Genomic DNA, 26968 nt, shown 5'->3' on the forward strand with positions numbered 1-26968 from the left:
TATGTGATATTTTGTGACAGCCAAAGTGCAATAGATCTAAGCAAGAACTCGATGTACCATTCTCGTACGAAACATATTGATGTAAGGTATCATTGGCTGCGCTCGGCAATTGAAGATCAACTTATACAACTCAAGAAAATTCACACAGACATGTTGACGAAGGTAGTCTCTAAAGAAAAGCTTGAGCTTTGTGTCAAGCTGGTTGGAATGAACAGAAACTAAGTGATTCAATGGAATCTTCTCCTATGTGGCCAGAGGGGGAGATTGTTAGGTTTTTCTGTCCACATTAATAAGTAAATAAAATGGGCATTGGATGCCCAAAACTTGTATTTTTTAAAATAGTGTGAAAGGGGTTCACACAAGAAGACGTTACATATCTACACTATGTAACACATTCTTTTTTGGAGTGTGTTAAAAAGGGAAAAACGAACATTTCTCTGATGCAACAGAGAAAAACATATTTCAGAGAGCCCATACTCTCTTTCTTAGCTAATTCCTTCAATCTTTCTAAAGTACACCAACACACTCTGACATCCGGACATCGCCACCTCCGTCATCAGCCACGTGCTGTGAGTTTTGGTGGTTTTTGCGTTCCTTTTTGTTGAGTTTTTATTTTTGAGGAAACATCATATTCCTCGATTGCTCATAGTACTCTAACTTGTTTAGAGTAGAACTTTGGTGTATCAGATTTATATTGATAGTGAATTAGTTCTAGACTAGGTCTCGTGGTTTTTACCTCTTTGAGGGTTTTCCACGTTAAAAATTTGTGGTGTATTGTGCATTGATTTGTTGTGTATCTTTCTTGTTTTCTTTTTAAATCTTGCACAACATATTTTCTGTTTTACATAAGTGTTTAAGTGCGACTAAGTTTCAGAACAAAAGAGAGATGGATAGAGAGAGAGAGAGAGAGAGAGAGATTAACGTCTTCTAAGGCCAAATTTGGCCCATGAGATAGTTGGTTTACAACAAAATGGGTATTTATTCAAAATGATAGAGAGATTTTGTTATCATCTTCGGAGATCAAATATGATCTATAAGATCAAAAATATTACATTTCACATGTGAAAGTGAGCAGTGACTCTCGATTGTTCAAGAACTTTACCAATGAATGTTGCAATCGAGAGTGCACATTGTGGTTGAAAGTGAGCAGTGACTCTCGATTGTTCAAGAACTTTACCAATGAATGTTGCAATCGAGAGTGCACATTGTGGTTGCAAAGGTAACCATTCTAGAAGGATTTGAACTCTCCACCACTTACACACATCAAATGACTCTATCCATTAGGCCATGCGAGAGAGAGAGAGAGAGAGAGAGAGAGAGAGAGCTCTAAATATGTCAATCCTTACTATAGTTTCATGGCCTAGGTGACCATAGTCCCTCTAAGAAGTTGGCCATGAAGAGGATCCTCCATGTAACTAGTTAGCAGGCTGAGGTCTCATTCGTTAAGAACAACCATGCACCTAAAGAACTGAGAAAATTGGGTTTTGAACCCAAGATGTAGTGTAAGCTAATTACGATAGAGAGAGAGAGAGAGAGAGAGAGAGAGAGAGAGAGAGAGAGAGCTCTAAATATGTCAATCCTTACTATAGTTTCATGGCCTAGGTGACCATAGTCCCTCTAAGAAGTTGGCCATGAAGAGGATCCTCCATGTAACTAGTTAGCAGGCTGAGGTCTCATTCGTTAAGAACAACCATGCACCTAAAGAACTGAGAAAATTGGGTTTTGAACCCAAGATGTAGTGTAAGCTAATTACGATAGAGAGAGAGAGAGAGAGAGAGAGAGAGAGAGAGAGAGAGAGAGAGCTCTAAATATGTCAATCCTTACTATAGTTTCATGGCCTAGGTGACCATAGTCCCTCTAAGAAGTTGGCCATGAAGAGGATCCTCCATGTAACTAGTTAGCAGGCTGAGGTCTCATTCGTTAAGAACAACCATGCACCTAAAGAACTGAGAAAATTGGGTTTTGAACCCAAGATGTAGTGTAAGCTAATTACGATAGAGAGAGAGAGAGAGAGAGAGAGAGAGAGAGAGAGAGAGCTCTAAATATGTCAATCCTTACTATAGGTTCATGGCCTAGGTGACCATAGTCCCTCTAAGAAGTTGGCCATGAAGAGGATCCTCCATGTAACTAGTTAGCAGGCTGAGGTCTCGTTCGTTAAGAACAACCATGCACCTAAAGAACTGAGAAAATTGGGTTTTGAACCCAAGATGTAGTGCTAGTAGTGTAAGCTAATTACGATAGAGAGAGAGAGAGATAGATAGATAGATAGATAGATTATATTATCGTCTTCGGAGGTCAAATATGACCTATGAGACCAAAAATATTACATTTCACGTGATATGTGTGAAAGTGAGTAGTGACTCTCGATGTTCAAGAACTTTACCAATGAATGTTGCAATCGAGAGTGCACATTGTGGTTGTGAGAGGAATTCATGCAAAGATTGGGCTCGATCGAAGAGATGTGTAAAGCATGGTCGAATATGATCAAAGGCAGAGCATTGTATCAAAGTGTGATACTCAGACTCGCGAACTTGTTTAGGGCAAAGTGCGCATAACTGACCACTCTCATCACTTGTACCCCAACGCCCTGTTTCACATCGCAATGCATGTGAGCTAAGTCGCATGGAAGCAATGGTTCGAATGGAAGATAACGGTATGGGCTCTAATATGTATGGATGTGTACGATTTCCCCGTTCCGTGAAGAATATGGTTTTGTAGTTAGGTGCAACATGTGTAGTATAATGTGTGAAGCATGAGCCTCCACATTTGTCCCATGTCATGATACATTGGCGTTGCAAAAATGCCTCATTTACAGAGGAATCTAATGATGCATCATGAAGCAAGTGTCTCGCATCCCATCTACCAAATCATTTTTCTATATCTTGCATCCAACCGGAACACAAAATTTTGCTTTTATGCGTCTTTTGGATCTTTTTGCTTGCTTCCCATGCAATTCTAGGAAGTCGATGTGAGGGACTTTTTTGAACCTTAAGCATGTATTCAACAACCCTTTCCATGGCCATGATCTCAATGGGAAGCGATCCCGTCTCAAGGAGGAGGAGGGTGTAGGGCGTTTGTTTCTTAACTTGTAGAAACTTGGTAAGAAAATGCTTTTGGACATTTTCAAACTCTTTCCACATAGATTTAGGGATGCTACCGCCCCATACTTCCACCCCATAGAGAAGAACCGGTGTCACCAAAGTGTCGAAAAGATATTTCTTGAGGACCCAACACTTAATATCTCCAAGATTGCATGTGTTCTCAAATGCATAGTATGCTCGCTTGCCCGCCTCTAAGCGGCGTGTAGCACATTCATTCCATCTATGATTTGAAGGAACTTCAAGGCCAAGATATTTGAAGCTTTCCACACATTCAAGTGGCTCATTGTTGTACATAATGCATGGTTTATCTCTTTTTTGGCTCTTCACAAGCATAATCTTTGTTTTAGAGCTATTGACACTTAATTTAGTATGCATGCAAAATTTTTCCAATGCCTTCATAAGCTTTTGTGCATCTCCTAAAGTATTTGCAAAAAGCACTACATCATCTGCATATAGCAAAAGCATAATCACAACATTCCCAATGGCAACTTCTTCAACACATTCTTCCTTTGCAAACTTGGTAACCATTTCTTCCAATTCATCAATGCATAGACCAAATAGTGTTGGTGAGAGTGGGCATCCTTGCTTAACACCAATAGTGCTTTTGAAAAAATCTGAAAGTTTATCTCTCATGCGCACACAACATATAACCTTCTCATAAATTCGGGAAATTGCAAGCATATATTCACTTGGCACCTCAAGTTCTTCCATTCGCCTCCAAAGATGCTCACGAGGTACCATATCAAAAGCTTTCTTGAAGTCTACAAAGCAACAATATAAACCTTTACCTCTAAGGCGACTTTCCTCCGTTAATACTCGAAGGGTGATAAGGTGATCAATGGTGCTATGGTGTTTCCGAAAGCCAGCTTGTCCATAAGCTCTCTTACCACTTTTTTCAGCCCATACACTTATCTTTGATTCCATTATACATCCAAATAGTTTTGCCATTAATGAGCCAACCATGATGGTTCGATAGTTGTTTACATTATTTATATCTCCACCTTTATGTAAAGGTTTGATCCAATTTGTAGTCCAATCGTACGGCATACCATGTTGCAATGCATCATTAAACATATCGCTTATCCATATATGTGCTTCCTTTCCCGTCCATTTGAGCATTTCAGCCTTTATACATTGAAGATCGCTTGCCTTTCGAGAGGCCAATTTCTTAAGTCCTATGCATATATCTTCAATTGTAAAGAAGGGAGGCATATGTGAAAGAGAACCATAACACATCATCTTTCCGGCAAGAGATAACTCATATAAATTCTTACAATGCATAGACAAGTCATGAAGAGTTAAGTCACCATAACTCTCAACACGTTTTCCCTTTAGATTTCCCCAAAATTTAGCACATGCATGTGCTTTCTCTTGCGTTTGGATAAGTTGTTGAGTAACTTCCCATATTCTTCTCTTTCTTTGAATAAGCCTTTTATACTCATGCAAATGCTTTTGGTAATTCTCTTTATCCTTAACTACATCCAAAACCATAAGGCACTTTCGAGCTTCATGACATTCTTTATCAAACCATTTTTTCCTAAGTTTCTTGGTGCATTTCCAAGATGTGCGATTGGTCGAAAAACATTTGTTTGTACATGAGAGAATGACTTTCTTGAAAGCTTCCCATTTGCATTCTAGTGTGGCACCATGTTGTATCTTTGTCATTTGTAACATATCCTCAACCATCTTGGAATACATGGGTGCTCGCTTAAGGTTCATGCTCAAGTGCGGTTGTTTATTATCTTCAATAGCCTTCTCACAATCAAACCTATGCATACATTTGAGATCGATACATAAAGGCCTATGATCGGATTCCGGTGTCCATTCACCAAGTGAGAATTTATGTATACGATCCAAACTACATTCAAAAAGTAGCACATAGTCAATCACACTATTTCCATTGTGTTTTCTACATGTAAAACCATTAGTGTTGGGCCATAAGGAAATACCATTTGCAATAAGCAATCCGGTACTATTGCACATTTGTAGGAGTAACTTCCCAAATTGGTCTGGATCTTTTTCATCGCTAGAAGAGCGGTTATACATTTGCATATCCTCTTGCATCCTTGAGATATGTGGCATGAAAGATTCTTGTGAATCAAGTTGGAAACTTCTTGTACGAGCATTCATGTCACCAAAGACAATAACTTCCCCTTTGGATTTGAAATAAGCAATATCATCTTCTAGATTGGCAAACGGTTGATCTTTATCCAAACAAGCATAAAAGTTAGAATCTTGATGAGGGATGTAACATCCAACTACAAAAGTGGGCAAATCATTAGGTGTTTCTATTTTGAGCCATATGTAGCATTTATTTTCATCATTTTTTATGATTGACACATATTTCTCTATTTCCTTCTTAATCAAACATGCCACCCCTCCTTGTCCTCTTCTTTGTCTTGGATTTTTCTTCCATATCAAAGAGTGTACATTATAGTTTCCTAAACCTTGAATCCTTTGAGTATCATGCTCCCATGTCTCAACAAGAAGTGTGATATCCGAGTCATCGGTGAACTCCTCTATGCCAAATCCCGCATTCCATGGGTATCCATTGCAATTCCAAAAGCATAGTCGTAAAAGGCGTGGGTTAGTCTCATAGATCACGTGTCCCTATTTGCCTACATTTCCATCTTTAGGCACATCCTTAACCTTGTTTTTCAATCTTTCTTCATATGCTTTACGACGAGCATTTTGTTGTGAGATAGTACGATCTTCACTCACAAAGCATTGTGTACCTTTGAGGTATACCCAACTATTTTCGAGTATGATCCGCCGCTTTGTATCATCTGTCATTGTGCATACAATAGGCCTTTCTCCGGAGCGACTAACACCATGTTTCCCAACTCGGTGTGCCCCATATACATTCACATCTGACATCCCATAATGCATGCTAAAAAATTCACCAATGGCCTTTCCAAGGGATACGGGTGTTTCAATACTCTCTTCTTTAATCCCACGGATGACAATGTTCTTTGATCGTCGTTCACGTTCTTTCAATTCTCGGACATCTATGTTTTCGATATTCTTCTCTTGATGCATCACATGCATATTAGATGAGTTTGATAGCACATCCCCACCACATACATCGGCCCATGACTTCGTTGTACATACATTTTTCATCTCACTTACATCCCGCCTCATCGTGTCCAATTTTTCTTCTTTTAATGCTTCCTTTAACTCAATCTTGTTAAGGCGCTCATTTGTTTCAAAAGAAGCTCTTTTACATTCTTGAATCTCTTCTTGAAGTTTTGCAACCACTTGTTTAAGACTTTCATTCTCAATGACAACACTTTGGAGCTTAGTATTCTCTTTCATTAACGTCCTAATCTCTTCACCTTGCTTGTTTATGGTTTCTTGAAGAGAAATCAAGTGACTCATAAGCATTTTGTCCATTGCATTAGAATCAAGATTTGTTGGTGATCTCGGCTCATTATCAATTATACCCCCAAACTTTGCGGCGGTTTTACGAGTATTTGCCATTGTAGGGACAAACCCTACGGGAAAAGAGAGACAGAGAGGGAAGGAGAGAGAATGTACCTTTCACTCGATTTAGGGCTTCAAAATCTACCTTCCGTTTGAGGAACCGTGGGGCAAAGATGGCTGCGGATGAAAATGCTCGAGAGAGAGAGAGAGAGAGAGAGAGAGAGAGAGAGTTTCTAACATTACACTACACTACACTACATTGTCTCTTGTTGGAGTATGTGTGTCTTTTGGAGGGGTATTCCTAGTAAATACGAGAAAGTTGGGAGGGGTATTTCTAGTAAATATTCAAAACCCCTACTTCCTTTTTCTTCTTCTTCTTCTTCTTCTGCACTCTTCACCCTCTTTTTGTCTTTCTGTGCTTCATTTTCTTCTTCTGCTTCGACGATTTCGAATCCCGGAATGATTCCCTGACAGCCTCTTCTATATCGAAGGTAAAATCTCAAATCTCTGATCTCTGATCTCTCTGTCTCTCTGTTGATTCACTGGTTCTCTCTCTGTTTTGAATCTTACTTCTCCCTCCCTCCCTCTAGATCCGTTTGAGAACTCAGTGATCATTCCCTTTTTGTCTGTCTTTCTATTCGCGTAATTATAGCTTCTAGCCCTTCCCCCCCTCTCCGCTTCAAGATCATTTTCATATACCGGTGATCTCTCTCTCTCTCTCTCTCTGTCTCTCCATCCGTTTGATAGATCCAGTGATTTTCTGTGTGTTTCTTTTCCAGATTTCTTCCGTCTTTCTCAGATCAAGATATTAAGAGGACGCCTTGTATCAGCAAATCTCGAATGATGCAATCTGCTCGAAGCTCTTCTCATCATGAAAACACATTCACGCCAGCTCAAGATCCATTCTACCTTGTCAAAGAAGAGCTTCAAAGCTTGGTAGAATTTCCTTTATCTCCTTCATCCTCTCCATTTGAAACATAAAGCTATAAAAGTATGTATGGTAAAATGCTTTACGCATTTCATCATCTCCATTGACAACGTGCATTATTAAGCCCTCATCAAAGACAATCACACTATGCCTAACCCTGTCAAAAAAGAGCTGCTAGGCTCCTTACAATTCCTTAGTTATTTCAATATTTCGATTAGACTGTACGTTTTTAGCCTACACTGAATACAATTATCAAATCTGCATTGTTGAATTCCCTACATACTTCATTTTTCAACCTACCTAATATATATTTCATCATTTCCATTGAAGCATGTAGTCTAAGCCTACATCAAATGTAACTTATCAAGCTGTACCATAGGAAAATCCTTTTTTAATTCATCATCTCCTTTGAAACAGGAAATTTTAACCAAAACCTTATTTCTTTCATGATTTCACAACTGAGGACATGCATTGAAACATCATTTTCTAGTTTACATTTGTGTACGTTGGTTCTGGATTGTCTCAAGGAAAATGTGCAATTTGGCATACATTGTGTAATGGAATGATTCTTGATTGGCATTGTGGGACCATGCATTTTAGCATTTCTTTGAATAAACAAATGCATTATAGTGAGACACACATTTGAGAATATACTCAATATATTTATGATAACTAGTGGTGGGTGGACTATTGAAATTGGATGAATAACTTCCGGACTTTGTTCTACTTTGATTATTATGAGAACACAGATTACATCGAATTAAATTTAATGATAACTTGTGGTGGATTGAGGAAGTTGGATTGAGAGTGTTTGGATCATTAGGTGTACTTTGATTCTTGATTGGCAGTTATTGCCTGAGACTGGTGACACAATCTTTGTGAGGGCAGGTGAATAGTGTGCAAAGCAAGTTCAGAAAATGGGAACTAAGTCCTCCAGGATCAAGTGATCGCAATGAACAAGGGAAAGAACTTGTGATAGATTGTGCAAGCATTGAGTGGCAGGTACTGATCATAATCTTGTGAATATCTTTTTTTAATGGTTGGCTAAGTTTTTTCCAGAGGTATAGACTCTGGCTAATATATTGCACTACATGCATAAGTGTTAAGAAATGGCTTTTGGATGAGAAGGTGGATGAACTTGATAAGGCTATCGCTGTGGCAGAGAGGGATCCGACAAAATATGGTATTGACGTTGCAGAAATAGCTCAAAGAAAGAGATGGACAGTATCAACGCGGAATCAGGTAGTCATATTTAAAATAAAGAAAACGTTTTTGAACTCCAAATGTTTATAATAAGAGTTTGTGTTTGCAACCAATATTGTATGAGAAATTGAGGAGGTGAAGATGTGATCTGTTACCACACCCAGATAAAATGTCAAAATTCTGTAATATGCTGCTTGAAACCTAGCAATGTCTATTCGAGCCATTCCAATATTGTGAGACATCATTGGATTGAATGATGAAACAATCTTTAGTGTAAGCGCGTCACCTACATTCTCATATTTGTTGTTATAAGTACCTAGAACTGAATACACATTAATTTCTGGGCTCAACTATTGTCTGCTATTTCTCTTAGTGCCTTCCCTCACGCCCAACCATGACATCATGCATAGCATTTGATTTTGTAGGCTCAGACATCCATACCTCGCATGTAGGAAGTCTATTCCACTATTTTTAGTGTTTGTGGTTGTTTGCATGTACATGGTTATGGTAGTTGTAGATGTGGATTTATTGCTGTCCTCCAAGTCCCAAATATGACCTATGAAACTGAGACACCAATATTCAACTAAAACAAAAACACCCTCCAAAACCCCATACTTATAGAACAACATATATTTCTAGAGGTAGTCTGTGATAAACCTAAAGCATGGGGGTCATGAAAGGAACCCAAAACACAGTGGGGAGAAGAACACCCTCCAAAACCCCATACTTATAGAACAACATATATTTCTAGAGGTAGTCTGTGATAAACCTAAAGCATGGGGGTCATGAAAGGAACCCAAAACACAGTGGGGAGAAGAGAAAATAAGCAAAAGAGAGATTTCATTAACATAACTTAAGCATGATTAAGAAGATGATTAATTACAAGCTCCTTAGAGCCACTATAATTAATGAGAGTGAAAGAAGAGAGTTTGTAAATCCGGGACTTAAGCATGATTAAGAAGATGATTAATTAACGAGAGTGAAAGAAGAGAGTTTGTAAATCCGGGAATGATAAAAAATGAGAGATTCCTCGTTATGTAGCCCAAGGGTGGTTGTTGGGCTCTCTTGGCATTAGGCCAAGAGGTGGCTTTTGGGCTCCCTTGGGCATTAGGCCAAGAGGTGGTTTTTGGTCTCCCCTGTGGCTCGTCGTTGGCATTGGGATGCTGCTGTTTTTGTAGCAGGGTTTTGGACTGGGTATTTCCCAAGTCCCAACTTAGATTGGGACTGGGACTGGAACCACGATTGGGACTGGTTCCCTTCTTGGGTCCCAACTCCTCATGTATGTGCCAACCTCGATCATGACCCCTTGTCCCAACTCATCTTGGAGCTTCATGGGTCCGTTTTGACTCACTTCTGAACCGTGTTCTAGTTGGGACTCTTTAGGGACACCACATAGTCCATGTTCATTTCTATAATTAAGGTAGAACTATAAAGAGCAATAAACAATGGGTAGTATGAATAATGTCCTAGGAGTAATGAAACCACCCCTTGTGACATGTATAAGGATGTATGTTCTGTGGATACAAGATTGTATGTCCTACAGATGTGTGTGTGTGTGTGAGAGAGAGAGAGAGAGAGAGAGAGAGAGAGAGAGAGAGAGAGAGAGAGAGAGAGAGAGAGAGAGAGAGAGAGAAGTAAAGTAGTGGATATAGTGAGATTTGAGCCGGAGTGTTTAGTAAAATCTCTGCTTACCATTAGGACAATAGCGCTAATATTAAAGAAAAAAGATGAAAGAAAGAGAGTGAGAGAGAGATTGATTTTGGTCCAGATCAGTGCAATTAAAAAATCCATCCAAGAGGCATCTACTAGGGTTGAATTGGCACGGATGCCTGTTAATCCTCTTAACCAAAAAATAAACAGCATGAAGACTCATGAAGATGAAGATTTCTATGCTTCCGAGTCAGATAGGCAGGCTCTTATCATAAAGTGAGTATAATAACTCTTTGCAGTTTCTCATAAATATCGTCACTGTTTTGCCCTTTAACTGTATTCTTTCCCTTTTACATCAAACATGAAATTAAATGTGTCTTATAAAATAGAGAAGAATCCAAGGGCCTTTGACTTTTATGCTTGGTGTTTGAAATTGAACTCATGATGAGACAAATTCTCAAAGTCTTACTGGCAAAATATTGGCAAAATTCTGAAATACCCCGAGTTTTTCTTTATTTCTTTGACCCTATATTTGTTGCATCAGTACATATAATTGAGCAGAAAGGGATGATTTGAATGTCTAATTGCTCAAATAGCACATGCAATTGGTCCAGATGGAATTGACCAAGGGTATTTGGAGAAGTAACAAAAAAGTAGGGGCATTTCGGGAAATAAAGAAAAAGTCAGGCGTATTTCAGGTTTTCCCCTAAAGTATTGTCAAGGATTATTTTACCATGTAACATGTATCATCTTAATATACTACCAAGAACTCTATGTTTGTTTATGCAATCTGGTATTGAATAGAACTGAAAAATGGAAGGGTGATTCACTAAGCTGGTTTAGAAAAAACAGTTCTTGTGGGAATAACTCATGTTCTGGCTTAACAAATTAAGTTTTTTGTCTCCCAATCTTTTTATGTGGTCCCGTTATCATAAGAGAGCTGGCCCAATGAGGTTAATTTTTACCAGGGAGCAAGATCAGGATCTTGACGAACTCAGTGCAAGTGTGGAGAGACTGGGTGGTGTTGGGCTTACTATTCATGATGAGCTTATTTCTCAGGTATTTTCCCTAAGCAAATAGGATTCCTGTTTGTATGTAGCTATTGTTTTATCTTTAGAGTTTTGGCATTTGTTTTGATGGCTTCATTTGATTCCAGGATAAAATCATAGAGGATATTAACCAGGAAATGGACAACACAGCCAATAGACTAGATTTTGTTCAGGTGCGTTACTTGCATTTGATATTATTCTATAGAGTACATATACACATGTATACCTTTATGTCTACGAATCACAGTATAGATACAGATACATTTATGTGTACTTCTGTAGAATGTTTTTCTTTATTTTCAGAAATACTGTTAGGTTTTTCTTTATTTCCCTGTTGAAGAGAGAAAAAGGGCATGAATTGATCAAGGGCTATGGGGAAATAGGGGCATTTTGGGCCAATAAAGAAAATCCATATGTATGTTGGAGTTTTTCCCTGATCCATTGGGGGAGTAGGGGCATTCTAGGAAAATAAAGAAACACTTGGGTATGTTGGAGTTTTTCCCTGTATGTGTGTGTGTGTTTATCATAACTGTGTTAATAGTATACTATCAAATGTATTCATTTCAAAAGTCAATTGATAAATTGTATATTGATTCCTCTGTTAATTTCGTGGTTTTAGTTTAGTGGTACTAGTTCCAAATCTATAGTTGCTTAAATATTCGAGTTGTGTATTCATTGTCTTAATTTCTTGGCTCATTAGTGTTTATTCTATAAATTTGTTTTTGATTACGTGGTTTGCAGAAAAAGGTTGCTCATGTCATTAAGAAGGCTGGAGCCAAAGGACAGATTGTGATGATTGTTTTCCTTGTAATACTATTGCTAGTGCTGATTCTTCTTGTCTTCTCATAACATATAGAAAGGGACGACACCATAGTTTATCAATATGGGTTCCATAGAATCCTAATTGTTTCTGATATAAAAAGCTTGAGTAAATTATCTTCTCGTTTGGGAAGCATTAAAGATCTTCTGTTATGATCATTTATTTATTATACATAATACATATAGATTTTGTGCATGAAGAAGGAATGATGGGTACATAATATTTGTGAAAATATTGTCTTTGCATTTTAGGTTTTGACTAAAGGGAATCCACTTTTAATTGTGTTATGATTTGAATGATTAGTATTTTTCCATTCTATATTAAGGAATTAAAAATTAGAAATAGAATTTTTTATCGTCCATAAAGAGGCCAATTTTGACCTATGGAACTAGAGTATACATGTGTTTACATTTTGATACCATGATGTAACTTCAATACCTAACTTGTCAGATAGAGTGCGAAGTAGTGTAAGGGCTCTACGAGCATTACTAATATTGGTAATGAGATAGGGTTGGTTACGATCAATAGGCATTCTTACTTTATATTGAGACCAACATTCAAGGTTGACATTTGCAATGTAGTATTCTAGCTTTGTCCTCTTAGCATCTTCTCATTCTAAGCATAGATTGACATATTCGCATTCTTGGGGTTTCCCATTTGAATGCAAATGAATACGTATATGAATGCATGGTCAAGTATTCGTTTAAAAAAAAGAGAGTTCATAAATTCCTTACTATTTAGTTTCCTAAATATAAAAAAAGAGGACTTTGACAATTAAAAGGAGATATTTTTACTTCACATTAAAAAGGGACTTATAGTAATAATATTTTAATAGAGGTAAAATCTAAAAGCATTTATTTTATTTTTAAAAATAAAATAAAATGAGGTTCATAAATTCCTCGCTTTTTACTCTCCCACAAAATTTGATATTTTTATGTAACATTAAAAAGGGGACCGACACTAATAATATTTTTATAATATATGTAAAACTTAAAACCATTTGTTTTATTTTAAAGTTTTTTTAAAAAAAGTTTTGGTAATTCCCCACTTCTTACTCTCCCATAAAATTTGATATTTTTATTTGATATTAAAAGGGGACTTCACACTAATTATATTTCTATAATAGATGTGAACATATTTGTTTTTATTAAATAAATAAATAATAAACAAATGGTTTTATAATATTCTTGGGGCCATTTCATATTCTTGAATATTGCAAATATCACGCGTGGAGAATATCACAAATATCACGCATGTGTCAATCTATGATTCCAAGCAAGATGGTAATTGATGATTTAGCATATTCTTGACTTTTTAATGTATCTATATACTCTTTAGAGTGCCAATATTTTTATGGGCCGAACACTTGTTTTCAAGAGCATAAGCTAGTAAAAGGTAATGCATTTAACTCCTATTTGCCTCCTTAAAAACATCTTTTGAATTTTCTTGATCTCATTCCATGCATTGAGAGAGATGGTGGTATAACATTCATCTGTGGCAGATGGTGTCACCCCATACATCTACTCCAAAAAGCAATACTTCAGTTACCATGGCATTGAACAACATTAGTTTTATGTCCCATCCACAAGTATCACTTTGGTTGCATTGGTTCTCTAAAAGGTAATACGATTTTGAACCGTCTTGAAGCCTAGAATCAAAGCATGCACTCCATTTATTTGTGGTGGGTACATCAATACCTATCATGATATAACATTGTATCATGTAAAGGGATTTGAACCCATGACCTTGTGTCACATGGGTTAAAGCCCTACTAGTAAGCTATACGTTGTAATACAAGGATATTGTTTACCAGAACTTACACAAATTAAAATTGAAGGATTTAACCGTTTTGTTCACGAAAAATCACACGAAGAGCTTAAGGGTTTTCTAAAGATTGAAGATACAGATAAGGAAGTAGAATCTTGATCTGTTGGTGAATAGTACCAATTGGCGAAACCTTCGACGGAAGACAGGGATGATTGAAGGGAGATCACTATTTCTAAATTGAGACAACAAGCTCGAGAGGACATCTCTTTCTAGCGTGCATGTGCACTAATGTGGACCATTGACATTATGAATGGGAGATGCCTTTTGCATTGAATAAAATTGACATCTTAAATATCAATCACTCACTTTCCTTTGATTGTTTCTATTTGCAACCAAATCATAATGAGGCTTGGTGAGGAAATCGTTGTCATGGGCAGTGTGGGGCACGTTTCAAATAGCTAATGCGGTTATCCCAAAAAATGTGCACCCAAAACGCAACCCGGCTCTGACAAGCTTTAGTTCAGTTCCTAATAAACATTCACTTGTTATGGGATTCCGTTCGTCAAGGTGTGGATTTTACTTCATTAAAAGGAAACGAACCATTCTTTCTCATGAAAACCCATACATCATCTAGGGCGAATGTCTTATGTAGTGTCTTGCTAAAATACCTTGGCATTGTGAAGTATTCATCCTCTGTCATGTCTAACTTGACTTTGACCTTCAACTTTATCACGTCAAACACGTCTTCGTCTAGCATTTGTCCACCTGACACAAAGTTTCTAACCTAGACACTTTTTCTTTGACCCAGGACCGAATTTATAATTGACCACGTACATTAACCGACTGAAATTTCCAAAGACACCATCTTTTTAAAGACATTCTAAGATTCCCCAAAAATCTCAACAACATTTTCAAAAAACAAAATTTCTAAATTTTGGATATAAAATCTCACCAAAACCTTGGTCCAACACCAAATGTGAACATAATGTCAACAATTTTAGCCACCAATTGGGCCATCCACAAATAAAATTGTAAAAATTTTAGCCACCAATGTTTGCAACAAGAAAGTAAAATAATTTCAACTATCACAAATTTTCTATCACCCAATAGTCAGGGTGGCCGAGTGGTCTAAGGCACCAAACTCACGTCTTGGTAATTGAAAGGGAGCATGGGTTCGAAACCCACCCACAAGTTTCCAAATCGATTCTCCTTATAAAAAATTCCATGGCTCCATGATGTGGCCCAACTGTCAGGGTGGCTGAGTGGTCTAAGGTGACAAACTCAAGTTCTGGTTCTCGAAAGGGAGCATGGGTTCGAATCCCACTCTTGACTAGTTTTCAAATTGATTCCATTATAAAAAACTCCATGCATCCACACCACTTTTGCAATAGTCGAGTGGTCTAAGGCATGGTTCTCCAAAGGGAGCATGGGTTCGAATTGCATACTCCTTCTGCAAACTCATGATTGGTCGTGGCTCCAAAACATTCACCCAACAGTCAGGGTGGTCGAGTGGTCTAAGGCGCCAGACTCAAGTTCTGGTTCTCGAAAGGGAGCATGGTTTTGAGTCCCACTCCTGACAAGTTCTTGAATCCATACTCCTTTTGCAAACTCATGATTAGTCGTGGCTCCACGACACTCACTTGACTGTCAGGGTGGCCGAGTGGTCTAAGGCGCCAGACTCAAGTTCTGGTTCTCGAAAGGGAGCGTGGGTTCGAGTCCCACTCCTGACAAGTTCCAGAATCCATACTCCTTTTGAAAACTCATGATTGGTCGTGGCTCCGCGACAATCGCCCGAAAGTCAGGGTGGCGGAGTGGTCTAAGGCGCCAGACTCAAGTTCTGGTTCTCGAAAGGGAGCGTGGGTTCGAGTCCCACTCTTGACAAGTTCCTGAATCCATACTCCTTATGCAAACTCATGATTGGACGTGGCTCCATGACACTCCGCTAACAGTCAGGGTGGTGAAGTGGTCTAAGGCGCCAGACTCAAGTTCTGGTTCTCGAAAGGGAGCGTGGGTTCGAGTCCCACTCTTGACAAGTTCCTGAATACATACTCCTTATGCAAACTCATGATTGGTCGTGGCTCGACGCTTGCCCGACAGTCAGGGTGGCCGAGTGGTCTAAGGCGCCAGACTCAAGTTCTGGTTCTCGAAAGGGAGCGTGGGTTCGAGTCCCACTCTTGACAAGTTCCTGAATCCATACTCCTTATGCAAACTCATGACTGGATGTGGCTCATGACACTCCACTAATAGTCAGGGTGGCCGAGTGGTCTAAGGCGCCAGACTCAAGTTTTGGTTCTCGAAAGGGAGCGTGGGTTCGAGTCCCACTCTTGACAAGTTCCAGAATCCATACTCCTTTTGCAAACTCATGATTGGTTGTGGCTCCGCGACACTCACCCGACAGTCAGGGTGGCCGAGTGGTCTAAGGCGCCAGACTCAAGTTCTGGTTCTCGAAAGGGAGCGTGGGTTCGAGTCCCACTCCTGACAAGTTCCAGAATCCATACTCCTTTTACAAACTCATGATTGGTCATGGCTTCGCGACACTCACCCGACAGTCAGGGTGGCCAAGTGGTCTAAGGCGCCAGACTCAAGTTCTGGTTCTCGAAAGGGAGCGTGGGTTCGAGTCCCACTCTTGACAAGTTCCTGAATCCATACTCCTTATGCAAACTCATGATTGGACGTGGCTCCATGACATTCCACTGACAGTCAGGGTGGCCGAGTGGTCTAAGGCGCCAGACTCAAGTTCTGGTTCTCGAAAGGGAGCGTGGGTTCAAGTCCCACTCTTGACAAGTTCCTGAATCCATACTCCTTATGCGAACTCATGATTGGACGTTGCTCCATGACACTCCGCTGACAGGCAGGGTGGCCGAGTGGTCTAAGGCGCCAGACTCAAGTTTTGGTTCTCGAAAGGGAGTATGGATTCGAGTCCCACTCTTGACAAGTTCCTGAATCCATACTCCTTATGCAAACTCATGATTGGTCGTGGCTTGACACTCGCCTGACAGTCAGGGTGGCCGAGTGGTCTAAGGCGCCAGACTCAAGTTCTGGTTCTCGAAAGGGAGCGTGGGTTCGAGTCCCACTCCTGACAAGTTCCAGAATCCATACTCCTTTTGCAAACTCATGATTGGTCATGGCTTCGCGACACTCACCCGACAGTCAAGGTGGCCGAGTGGTCTAAGGCGCCAGACTCAAGTTCTGGTTCTCGAAAGGGAGCGTGGGTTCGAGTCCCACTCTTGACAAGTTCCTGAATCCATACTCCTTTTGCAAACTCATGATTGGTTGTGGCTCCGCGACACTCACCCGACAGTCAGGGTGGCCGAGTGGTCTAAGGCGCCAGACTCAAGTTCTGGTTCTCGAAAGGGAGCGTGGGTTCAAGTCCCACTCTTGACAAGTTCCTGAATCCATACTCCTTATGCGAACTCATGATTGGACGTTGCTCCATGACACTCTGCTGACAGGCAGGGTGGCCGAGTGGTCTAAGGCGCCAGACTCAAGTTCTGGTTCTTGAAAGGGAGCGTGGGTTCGAGTCCCACTCCTGTCAAGTTCTTGAATCCATTGCATACTCCTATTGCAAATTCATGATTGGACGTGGCTCCATGATACTCCCCCAACAGTTAGGGTGGCCGAGTGTTCTAAGGCGCCAGACTCAAGTTCTGGTTCTCGAAAGGGAGTATGGGTTCGAGTCCCACTCTTGACAAGTTCCTGAATCCATACTCCTTATGCAAACTCATGATTGGTCGTGGCTCGACACTCGCTTGACAGTCAGGGTGGCCGAGTGGTCTAAGGCGCCAGACTCAAGTTCTGGTTCTCGAAAGGGAGCGTGGGTTCGAGTCCCACTCCTGACAAGTTCCAAAATCCATACTCCTTTTGCAAACTAATGATTGGTCATGGCTCCGCGACAATCGCCCGAAAGTCAGGGTGGCCGAGTGGTCTAAGGCGCCAGACTCAAGTTCTGGTTCTCGAAAGGGAGCGTGGGTTCGAGTCCCACTCTTGACAAGTTCCTGAATCCATACTCATGCAAACTCATGATTGGATGTGGCTCCATGACACTCCGCTAACAATCAGGGTGGCTGAGTGGTCTAAGGTGCCAGACTCAAGTTCTGGTTCTCGAAAGGGAGCGTGGGTTCGAGTCCCACTCTTGACAAGTTCCTGAATACATACTCCTTATGCAAACTCATGATTGGTCGTGGCTCGACGCTTGCTTGACAGTCAGGGTGGCCGAGTGGTCTAAGGCGCCAGACTCAAGTTCTGGTTCTCGAAAGGGAGCGTGGGTTCGAGTCCCACTCTTGACAAGTTCTTGAATGCATACTCTTTTTGCAAACTCATGATTGGTCGTGGCTCCACGACACTCGCCTGACAGTCAGGGTGGCCGAGTGGTCTAAGGCGCCGGACTCAAGTTCTGGTTCTCGAAAGGGAGCGTGGGTTCGAGTCCCACTCTTGACAAGTTCTTGAATCAATACTCCTTATAGATATAACCCATGATTGATTATGGTTCCTTAAATAGGATGTAGAAGAACACACATTGGAGGATTATTAAGTTTGGAGATTTGAAACCGTGTAGAAATTCTTCCATAAACATAAGAATTGTTAAGTTTGGAGATTTGAAACCGTGTAGAAATTCTTCCATAAACATAAGAATTGTGTGTATCAAACATAATATCCACAATTATTTAACTTAGGAAATCCATGTATATTCTAGATTTCTCTGGAACATTCTACAAATGTCAAGAATACTCCTAAGCACACTATAAAAAGAGGCACATGACATTATTGAGAACTAATTCGGTTCAACGCTAGTCTTAAGCCGCCTAGTTGTTCTTGTATCTTTCTCCTTATAATATATATCTTCTATTGCCATCATCTCTCTCTCTCTTTCTATCTCTCTCGCTCTCTCTCTTTCTCAAATGCATAGTATGCTCACTTAGAGGTGGGTAAGCGAGCATACTATGCATTTGGGAACACATGCAATCTTGGAGATATTAAGTGTTGGGTCCTCAAGAAATATCTTGTCGACACTTTGGTGACACCGGTTCCTCTCTATGGGGTGGAAGTATGGGGCGGTAGCATCCCTAAATCTATGTGGAAAGAGTTTGAAAATGTCCAAAAACATTTTCTTACCAAGTTTCTACAAGTTAAGAAGCAAACGCCCTACACCCTCCCCCTCCTTGAGACGGGATCGCTTCTCATTGAGATCATGGCCATGGAAAGGGTTGTTGAATACATGCTTAAGGTTCAAAAAAGTTCCTCACATCGACTTCCTAGAATTGTGTGGGAAGCAAGCAAAAAGATCCAAAAGACGCATAAAAGCAAAATTTTGTGTTCCGGTTGGATGCAAGATATAGAAAAATGGTTTGGTAGATGGGATGCGAGACACTTGCTTCATGATGCATCATTAGATTCCTCTGTAAATGAGGCCTTTTTGCAACGCCAATGTATCATGACATGGGACAAATGTGGAGGCTCGTGCTTCACACATTATGTTGGGATTTTCGGTCCCTCCGGATGGGATGTCCGGAGATGAATGACGGCAAGCCTAGTTGCGGTTACGGAACCGGAGGATGAAGAGAAGACCCCGGCTACGGAGCCGGATGACGAAGACCCGGCTACGGAGCCGGATGACGAAGAGAAGACCCCGGCTACGGAGCCGGATGACGAAGACCCGGCTACGGAGCCGGATGATGAAGACCCCGACTACGGAGCCGGATGACGAAGACCCGGCTACGGAGCCGGATGATGAATGTACCCGGAGAGAGATCCGGATGCGGGGACATATTTGTGAATATGTTTGCCAAGGGCCCCTTGAGGCTATATTTGTAAATAGCCCGAAAGTCATATGTGTATAAATATGACTTAGGGCAAACAGTTTGTTGTTGTTGCTCATTTTCTGTTTTCACTTAGAGAGAGTGAAGAGAGCAGCCGAGAGAGAGAGAGAGAGAGAGAGAGAGACGAGGAGGTCGCGATGTTTCGCACTTGCGTGTAGATCCGAGGCGGGACCACGGGGGTCTCGGACTAGGAAGTGGAGGAGGAAGATTAAGACCTCGTAAGGAATACTAGCTCGAGAGAGAAGAGAATGGATATGACATTATGATAGAAGAAGAAGAAGAAGATGGAGCCAAGATACTCAACAAGAAGTTCTATTAAGGAATGAATACAACAATGGTGGCCGCATAGGCCGCACCAAATGACACAAGAAACCCTAGCTAAGGAACCCTAAACGAAACCCTAACCCTAAAACGAAATGGTATACCTCACTCACACTCAAAAATAAGGCAACCCCCACAATGGTGCTCTTCCTCTCCTTTTATAACACAAGGAGAGAAGACCGTTTACAAAAAGGGTGCTACAAAATATCCCCTTTCAATCAATGGGGATATTTCCCTTGATTTTAGGGGAGGTGGGAAGGATGGGTCTTAACTCCCACCTCTACACGAACTACTATGTACCTATCTCTCTCTCTCACGTGGATGTGCGCGCAAAAGCACATCACCTTTACACTTTACAAATCCTAAGGTGCATTTCTAGCACCATACTTATCACTATCGATAAATAGAAATACAACATGTTGATGTGCAACGTTGCACATCGCGGGTTTGCTTGCTTCGCTCGGGTTTCCGCCTACGGACGAAAATCTTCACGACATCCGCCCCCACCTAACCGCACATCCACCGGTATGTGCCAAAAGGGGACAAAACGCGAGATTTTCGGCCAAGGCGGCCAACCGAGCCCTTGGCAACCTCGTGGGCTTGCCCGGCTTCGTCTTCCACTTTGAGCAAGTCCACCCCGTCCACACAAACCACCGTCGCCTTCCGGCCCACCATCTTCGTCGAATGGTCTCGAACCGTCGGCTGCATCCGATCCGCCATACTCGACGATGCTCGCCGAGTCGTTGCCTCCACCTGATCCGCCACGTCCACCGTGCTTCCTCGAACCACCGACTACACTCGGACCGCCATATCCGATGCCCGCGCTTTCCTCCCCGTTCGGTCCTCCCGAACGCCGTTGCCGACCCTTTGTCCGCCTCGCATATCCTCCGGATCCGCCGTTTTCGTGCCGCGCACCTCGTCGTGCCGACTCTTCTCGCTCCGCGCTTGCCTTCCGTAGGCTTTCCCCGTACGTCGGTGTTGTCCTCCGAATGCGTGCTCGTGCTTCGGTCCTTCGATGACCCCATCACGCATTTTTCGCCTTCCCTTTGCTTGCCGTGCTCTCTCGCCGTAGAGCATACCATCGTTCCCGTGCTCGTTGCTTGGCCCTCATGCGGCCGCATTGCACGTTTCGCATTCCGCTCCTCTTCGCGTACCCTTTCGGAAAGGTACCTTTCTTCCCCGACCTCCGTTTCGCTCGGAGGAACACCCTCTTGGCCCTCTTGGCCCCCTCGACCGCACACATCCTTCGTGATGTCATGTTCGTTCTTTTGGGCGCATACATCTTCGTTCTCCGCGACCTCCCGTATGCCTCTCTCGGTGCCTTCATCCGTTGTGGCCTTCGTCCCCTCGCCGCCACCGTCCGCCACTCTTGGTCTCTCGTCGGCACTCGCGCCGACCGTCGGAGTCTCTATAGCCGGTGTGGAGGATCCCTCTCGGGCCTTATCTTCGTGGCCGCCGGTCTTAGCCTCTCCGTAGGCCACCTCTTCCCACCAATCTTCCCTAGCATCGTGCCAGGTCTCGTCGCCGCCGCCTTCCTCCTCGTGTTCGCCTCTCGAAGGCGTGATCCGACAGTCATCTTCGGTCGCTCGATGTGGCTCCTTCGTAGGCATGCTTGTGTCTTGGCCCTCCATCGGCCGTATTGCATGCATCTCGTCTCGCTCTTCCGCCGTAGACCCGACCTCCGTGTCGGTCTTCTCCTCCTTTGTCGCCGTAGCCCGTTCCGACACGGGCTCGCCGTCTTGGACCCACCCGTCCACCATCTCGTACCGGATATCCGTTCCGGTAACCTCGTACGCTCCGGCCTCCGACTCCTCGCCGCCACCCGCCGTCTCTCCGGTCTTATGTTGATCCGCAACCGCCGCAGTCTCTAGAGTGGGTATGGAGGGTCTCGTTTGTTTCCGTTTTTCCCCCGAACCATGGTCGTCGTGCCCGGTTAGCCTCCATCTCGCGCTTACCGGCTCCCATCGTAACCGTAACCGTAACCGTAACCGGCCAATCGGTCTTGCCGGCTTCCTTCGGTTTGGGCCCGGTTCGCCGGCCCTTACTCTCTTCTTCTTCCGTGCCGTATTCTGGTCGGGTCGGTTCCCGACTCTCTCCTCGTTTCCGCTCCGGTCCTCTCCGTCGGACCCACCGTATACGCCCATTCCGGGCCCCGCATACTCGTCTTCGTATGCGCTCTCTCCGGGCCTCACCTCCTCACGGTCACCGCCCATCTCTCCGGTCTCATGTTGGCATTCGAGCACAACCGCCGAAGTCTCCGGCCCCGGTGTCAAGGGGTCTTGCCTCCGTCCGCTCCAATCTTCCTTCTCGTTTCCGTTGCCCGCCTTGCCGCCGTCACCTCCCGTCGCACTAAGCCTCATGCCGGCACTCGGGCCGGCCATTGGAGCCTCTAGGATTGGTGTGGGTAAGGACCCGGCACCGCCGCTTGTTGTCTCCGTAGCCGCTTTCGTTCGGACGTCGTTGTCCGCGGCTCCCCCATCTCCGATTCCGTAAGCCTCTAGTATGCTTGCCACCACCTCTTCTTCGCCGTTCTCCGCGTCATTTTGTTTGCCCGCCTTGCCGCCGCCACCGCCCGTCGTTCTAGGTCTCGCGCCGGCACTCGGGCCAACCGCCGAAGCCTCTAGGGCCGGTGTGTGGAAGGTCGCGGCACCACCGCTCGCCTCCTCTCCGCTCGATGTTTTGGGCCGCCGTGCCCCGAATCTTCCGCCCACTTTCGAAGTGGCGCTCTCCGCTTTGTAGTCACCGGCCTCATCCTTGGCCGTCCATTCGCCGCAAGACGAGAGGCTTGCTCGCTCCGCACCCTCTCCCGTGTCGTCGTCGTTTCGGTTGCCCGCCTTGCCGCCGCCACCGTCCGTCACTCTAGGCCTCTCGCCGGCTCTCGGGCCGGGTGCCGGAGTCTCTAGGACCGGTGTGTGGAAGGTCGCGACACCACCACTCCTCTCGTCCGTAGCCACCTCCATTCGGACATCGTCGTCCGTGGCTACCCCGTCTTCGGTTTCGCAAGCATCGAGTATGCTTGCCGCCGCCTCTTCTTCGCCGGTCTCGTCCTCATCTCGGTTGTCCGCCTTGCCGCCGCCACCGTCCGTAGCTCTAGGTCTCGTGCCGGCACTCGGGCCGACCGCCGAAGCCTCTAGGATTGGTGTGTGGAAGGTCGCGACACCGACGCTCGTCTCCTCCCGACTCGATGTTTCGGGCCACCGTGTCCCGAAACCGTAGTTACCGGCCTCCATGGCCGTCGCTTCACCGCAAGGCAAGAGGGTCGCTTGCTCCGCACCCTCTCCCATGTCACCATCGTACGCTCTTCCGGCCTCGATTTTCGCCGTCACGATCTCGCACGCCTCCCATACCAACGCCTCGAAGTCGCACTCCTCCGGTTGGTCGTGCATCGAGCTCTCTTCCGGCGGTGGTGTGTAGCCGCCCACCGCCCTCTCTTCTCCGCCGCTCGCGGGTCGTGTTGTGGCCGACCACCTCTTATCATGTTGTCGGCACACCCGTTCTACTTCGGGCCACTCCTCGGTGAGACCATGCGCCCCATAATCGTCTTGAAGCTCGAACATGATGTCCATCCTCTCCTCATGATGGACCGTCTTCAAAAATAGGAGGACTTTGTCCGCCCCCACCGATCTCCGTTCCCACTCCGAGAGTTGAGAGAAACGACGCTCGAACTCTCGGAATGCCTCCATTGCGCCCCGATGGTGCCTCGCCGACGCCGCCCACCGTTCGAACTCTTGTCGGCCTCTTCCTTCCGGCTCCGCGTACCCGTACGCTTCCAATAGGGCTCCCTCGAAGGACACCCACGACTCATGAGCTTCCCGGAGCTCCTTGACCTCCTCGTACCTTGATATGGCCGCCACCTGACAAAAGAAATCTAGCCGCATTGCTTCGTCCACATCCCACTCCGTCATCTCAACATTGTAGGCTCTCAAAAATTTTGGGACATCGTCCCCGTTGAACCGGCCGACTCGATCGACCACCCTCTCGACTGCTCGTTGTGCCGCTTCTCGCTTCGCCTTCTTCCGTCGCGCCTCCATCATGATCTTTGCCACCATTTCCTCGAAGTCAAAGTCTTCTTCCATCTCCATGCTCCCTTGCCGCCTCTTCACGTCGGGTTCACCAAAGATGTCGCGATGTTTCGCACTTGCGTGTAGATCCGAGGCGGGACCACGGGGGTCTCGGACTAGGAAGTGGAGGAGGAAGATTAAGACCTCGTAAGGAATACTAGCTCGAGAGAGAAGAGAATGGATATGACATTATGATAGAAGAAGAAGAAGAAGATGGAGCCAAGATACTCAACAAGAAGTTCTATTAAGGAATGAATACAACAATGGTGGCCGCATAGGCCGCACCAAATGACACAAGAAACCCTAGCTAAGGAACCCTAAACGAAACCCTAACCCTAAAACGAAATGGTATACCTCACTCACACTCAAAAATAAGGCAACCCCCACAATGGTGCTCTTCCTCTCCTTTTATAACACAAGGAGAGAAGACCGTTTACAAAAAGGGTGCTACAAAATATCCCCTTTCAATCAATGGGGATATTTCCCTTGATTTTAGGGGAGGTGGGAAGGATGGGTCTTAACTCCCACCTCTACACGAACTACTATGTACCTATCTCTCTCTCTCACGTGGATGTGCGCGCAAAAGCACATCACCTTTACACTTTACAAATCCTAAGGTGCATTTCTAGCACCATACTTATCACTATCGATAAATAGAAATACAACATGTTGATGTGCAACGTTGCACATCGCGGGTTTGCTTGCTTCGCTCGGGTTTCCGCCTACGGACGAAAATCTTCACGACACCGGAGAGAGATCCGGATGCGGGGACATATTTGTGAATATGTTTGCCAAGGGCCCCTTGAGGCTATATTTGTAAATAGCCCGAAAGTCATATGTGTATAAATATGACTTAGGGCAAACAGTTTGTTGTTGTTGCTCATTTTCTGTTTTCACTTAGAGAGAGTGAAGAGAGCAGCCGAGAGAGAGAGAGAGAGAGAGAGAGAGAGAGAGAGAGAGAGAGACGAGGAGGTCGTTGCCTCTGTGTATTACCGCCGCCTGTGGCGAAGACAGTGAGCTCAAGGTTGTTGCCTTGAAGCTTCACCATTGTACATCTCTGTTCATAGTGATAGTTGGAGTTTGAGGACTCCCGTGGTTTTTTCCCATTTAGGGTTTTCCACGTATAAATATCCTGTGTACTCTTCTCTCTATTGTCTTCGTGTACTTTGTATTTCCTATTTTCTGTGAGTTGATCCTATTCCTCGGTTGTGGCCGAGCACCGTGTGCAACACATTATACTACACATGTTGCACCTAACTACAAAACTATATTCTTTGCGGAACGGGGAAATCATACACATCCATACATGTTAGAGCCCATACCATTATCTGCCATTTGAACCATTGCTTCCATGCGACTTAGCTCACATGCATTGCGATGTGAAACAGGGCGGTTGGGCACAAGTGATGAGAGTGGTCGGCTATGCACACTTTGCCCTAAACAAGTTTGCAAGTCTGAGTATTACACTTTGATACAATGCTTTGCTTTTGATCATATTCGACCATGCTTTCCACATCTCTTCGATCGAGCCCAATCTTTGCATGAATTCCTCTCACAACCACAATGTGCACTCTCGATTGCAACATTCATTGGTAAAGTTCTTGAACATCGAGAGTCACTACTCACTTCCACACGTATCCCGTGAAATGTAATATTTTTGGTCTCATAGGTCATATTTGACCTCCGAAGACGATAATATAATCTATCTATCTATCTATCTCTCCGTCTCGTGAGTTCAACACCATCTTTTCTTCTTAAGTACTCATAGTACTCATCCTCATCTACCCCTAGTACTAATTCCCTCTCCATCTTTCGTACTATTCCTAAAAGTTTGAACCAAATTTCTCTATCTTCTTACTCCTCCCTCCCTTCATACCAATCCTCTTATCCCTCCTCCCTCCAATACTATGGCAACAGTTAGCGCTCAAGAATATCAATCCGTTTTCTCAGAGCTGTAATGCTTGAAAGAAAGGTTTGTCGCATTGGAACAAGAAAATCAACGAATGTTGGGAGATCTTTAACAAATCTCTTTAGAAAAGCAGCAAACACAACAACAACATGGGGAGCTAGCGTTACACGTGCAACAACTTGAAACAACTATTGTAGCATTGCAAGAACAAGGACCAAGTACTCAAGGGATTCATAAAGAGCCCAAGATCGGCCTTCCTATAAATTTTGATGGAACGTGATCACAGTTCAGAGGATTCCTTTATCAAGTACAATTAGTCATTCAAATGCATCCTTCCTGATATCCACCGATGCATCACGAGTGGGTCTAGTAGGCACGTTGTTGAGCGACTTAGCTTTGGCATGGTTCGCTTCGTTGTTAGAAAAAATATCTCCATTACTAAATAATTTTGAGGAGTTTAAATGCGAGTTTAAAGCTTGTTTTGGAGATTCTGATAGCATAAGGACGACGATCAACAAAATCTAACGATTACGTCAAGGTGATCGTCCAATCTCCGCTTACGATGTAGATTTCCATCTACTCGCCTTCGATATACCTTGGGATGATCAAGCATTGATGGAGCAATTTTGATACGGCCTATGAAATGATGTCAAAGACTTACTCCTAACTTTTCCGGAAGAACCAAAATCGCTCACAGAGGCAATCAATCGAGCGGTACGATGTGATAACCGGCTTTTCGAGCGACGTTCGGAACGCCAGGTACAAATGCCAAGGACCAGGTCGGAGCCCACATACGCCTCGGTCGTAGCATAACTATTTGCAAGGGAATCATATAATGCATGTCCGGCAAATACTCCAACATTGATGGAAATCGACACCACACGTCGTCGTGAACCATTTTCAACAGAAGAAAAGCAATG

General features: G+C 43.6%; 1 protein-coding gene and 17 non-coding genes across 19 annotated transcripts; all 18 read left to right on the plus strand.

The window, feature by feature from the left end:
- Positions 1–6884: 6884 nt before the first annotated feature.
- SYP61 (syntaxin of plants 61) lies at positions 6885–12376 on the plus strand. 2 transcript variants are annotated; one of them, XM_087322773.1, is made up of 8 exons: positions 6885–7015; positions 7304–7460; positions 8341–8454; positions 8581–8694; positions 10424–10581; positions 11274–11364; positions 11462–11527; positions 12096–12376. In XM_087322773.1, exons 2-8 carry the CDS (start codon positions 7365–7367, stop codon positions 12201–12203), a joined length of 747 nt encoding a protein of 248 aa, XP_087178899.1. In that variant the 5' UTR covers positions 6885–7015; positions 7304–7364; the 3' UTR covers positions 12204–12376. The 2 variants fall into 2 exon arrangements, with proteins under 2 accessions (XP_087178899.1, XP_087178901.1); XM_087322775.1 differs by having other exon boundaries at positions 6900–7015; positions 7355–7460.
- A 3211-nt stretch (positions 12377–15587) lies between these two features.
- TRNAL-CAA (transfer RNA leucine (anticodon CAA)) lies at positions 15588–15671 on the plus strand. Its single transcript has one exon. It is a non-coding gene; the product is annotated as a tRNA-Leu (tRNA).
- A 67-nt stretch (positions 15672–15738) lies between these two features.
- Positions 15739–15822, plus strand: TRNAL-CAA (transfer RNA leucine (anticodon CAA)). The gene has a single exon. It is a non-coding gene; the product is annotated as a tRNA-Leu (tRNA).
- A 67-nt stretch (positions 15823–15889) lies between these two features.
- Positions 15890–15973, plus strand: TRNAL-CAA (transfer RNA leucine (anticodon CAA)). The gene has a single exon. It is a non-coding gene; the product is annotated as a tRNA-Leu (tRNA).
- A 64-nt stretch (positions 15974–16037) lies between these two features.
- On the plus strand, positions 16038–16121 carry TRNAL-CAA (transfer RNA leucine (anticodon CAA)). Its single transcript has one exon. It is a non-coding gene; the product is annotated as a tRNA-Leu (tRNA).
- Positions 16122–16187: 66 nt separating this feature from the next.
- TRNAL-CAA (transfer RNA leucine (anticodon CAA)) lies at positions 16188–16271 on the plus strand. Its single transcript has one exon. It is a non-coding gene; the product is annotated as a tRNA-Leu (tRNA).
- Positions 16272–16338: 67 nt separating this feature from the next.
- TRNAL-CAA (transfer RNA leucine (anticodon CAA)) lies at positions 16339–16422 on the plus strand. Its single transcript has one exon. It is a non-coding gene; the product is annotated as a tRNA-Leu (tRNA).
- Positions 16423–16489: 67 nt separating this feature from the next.
- TRNAL-CAA (transfer RNA leucine (anticodon CAA)) lies at positions 16490–16573 on the plus strand. Its single transcript has one exon. It is a non-coding gene; the product is annotated as a tRNA-Leu (tRNA).
- Positions 16574–16640: 67 nt separating this feature from the next.
- On the plus strand, positions 16641–16724 carry TRNAL-CAA (transfer RNA leucine (anticodon CAA)). Its single transcript has one exon. It is a non-coding gene; the product is annotated as a tRNA-Leu (tRNA).
- Positions 16725–16939: 215 nt separating this feature from the next.
- TRNAL-CAA (transfer RNA leucine (anticodon CAA)) lies at positions 16940–17023 on the plus strand. The gene has a single exon. It is a non-coding gene; the product is annotated as a tRNA-Leu (tRNA).
- A 67-nt stretch (positions 17024–17090) lies between these two features.
- TRNAL-CAA (transfer RNA leucine (anticodon CAA)) lies at positions 17091–17174 on the plus strand. Its single transcript has one exon. It is a non-coding gene; the product is annotated as a tRNA-Leu (tRNA).
- Positions 17175–17241: 67 nt separating this feature from the next.
- On the plus strand, positions 17242–17325 carry TRNAL-CAA (transfer RNA leucine (anticodon CAA)). The gene has a single exon. It is a non-coding gene; the product is annotated as a tRNA-Leu (tRNA).
- A 67-nt stretch (positions 17326–17392) lies between these two features.
- Positions 17393–17476, plus strand: TRNAL-CAA (transfer RNA leucine (anticodon CAA)). Its single transcript has one exon. It is a non-coding gene; the product is annotated as a tRNA-Leu (tRNA).
- Positions 17477–17696: 220 nt separating this feature from the next.
- On the plus strand, positions 17697–17780 carry TRNAL-CAA (transfer RNA leucine (anticodon CAA)). The gene has a single exon. It is a non-coding gene; the product is annotated as a tRNA-Leu (tRNA).
- Positions 17781–17847: 67 nt separating this feature from the next.
- Positions 17848–17931, plus strand: TRNAL-CAA (transfer RNA leucine (anticodon CAA)). The gene has a single exon. It is a non-coding gene; the product is annotated as a tRNA-Leu (tRNA).
- A 64-nt stretch (positions 17932–17995) lies between these two features.
- Positions 17996–18079, plus strand: TRNAL-CAA (transfer RNA leucine (anticodon CAA)). Its single transcript has one exon. It is a non-coding gene; the product is annotated as a tRNA-Leu (tRNA).
- A 64-nt stretch (positions 18080–18143) lies between these two features.
- TRNAL-CAA (transfer RNA leucine (anticodon CAA)) lies at positions 18144–18227 on the plus strand. The gene has a single exon. It is a non-coding gene; the product is annotated as a tRNA-Leu (tRNA).
- Positions 18228–18294: 67 nt separating this feature from the next.
- On the plus strand, positions 18295–18378 carry TRNAL-CAA (transfer RNA leucine (anticodon CAA)). The gene has a single exon. It is a non-coding gene; the product is annotated as a tRNA-Leu (tRNA).
- The last annotated feature ends 8590 nt before the right edge of the window (positions 18379–26968 follow it).

Source organism: Azolla caroliniana, unplaced genomic scaffold, assembly GCF_043228905.1.
Source record: "Azolla caroliniana isolate FFs.n. ecotype wild unplaced genomic scaffold, voAzoCaro1.0.p SCAF_7, whole genome shotgun sequence".
Classification (NCBI taxonomy): Eukaryota; Viridiplantae; Streptophyta; class Polypodiopsida; order Salviniales; family Salviniaceae; genus Azolla; species Azolla caroliniana.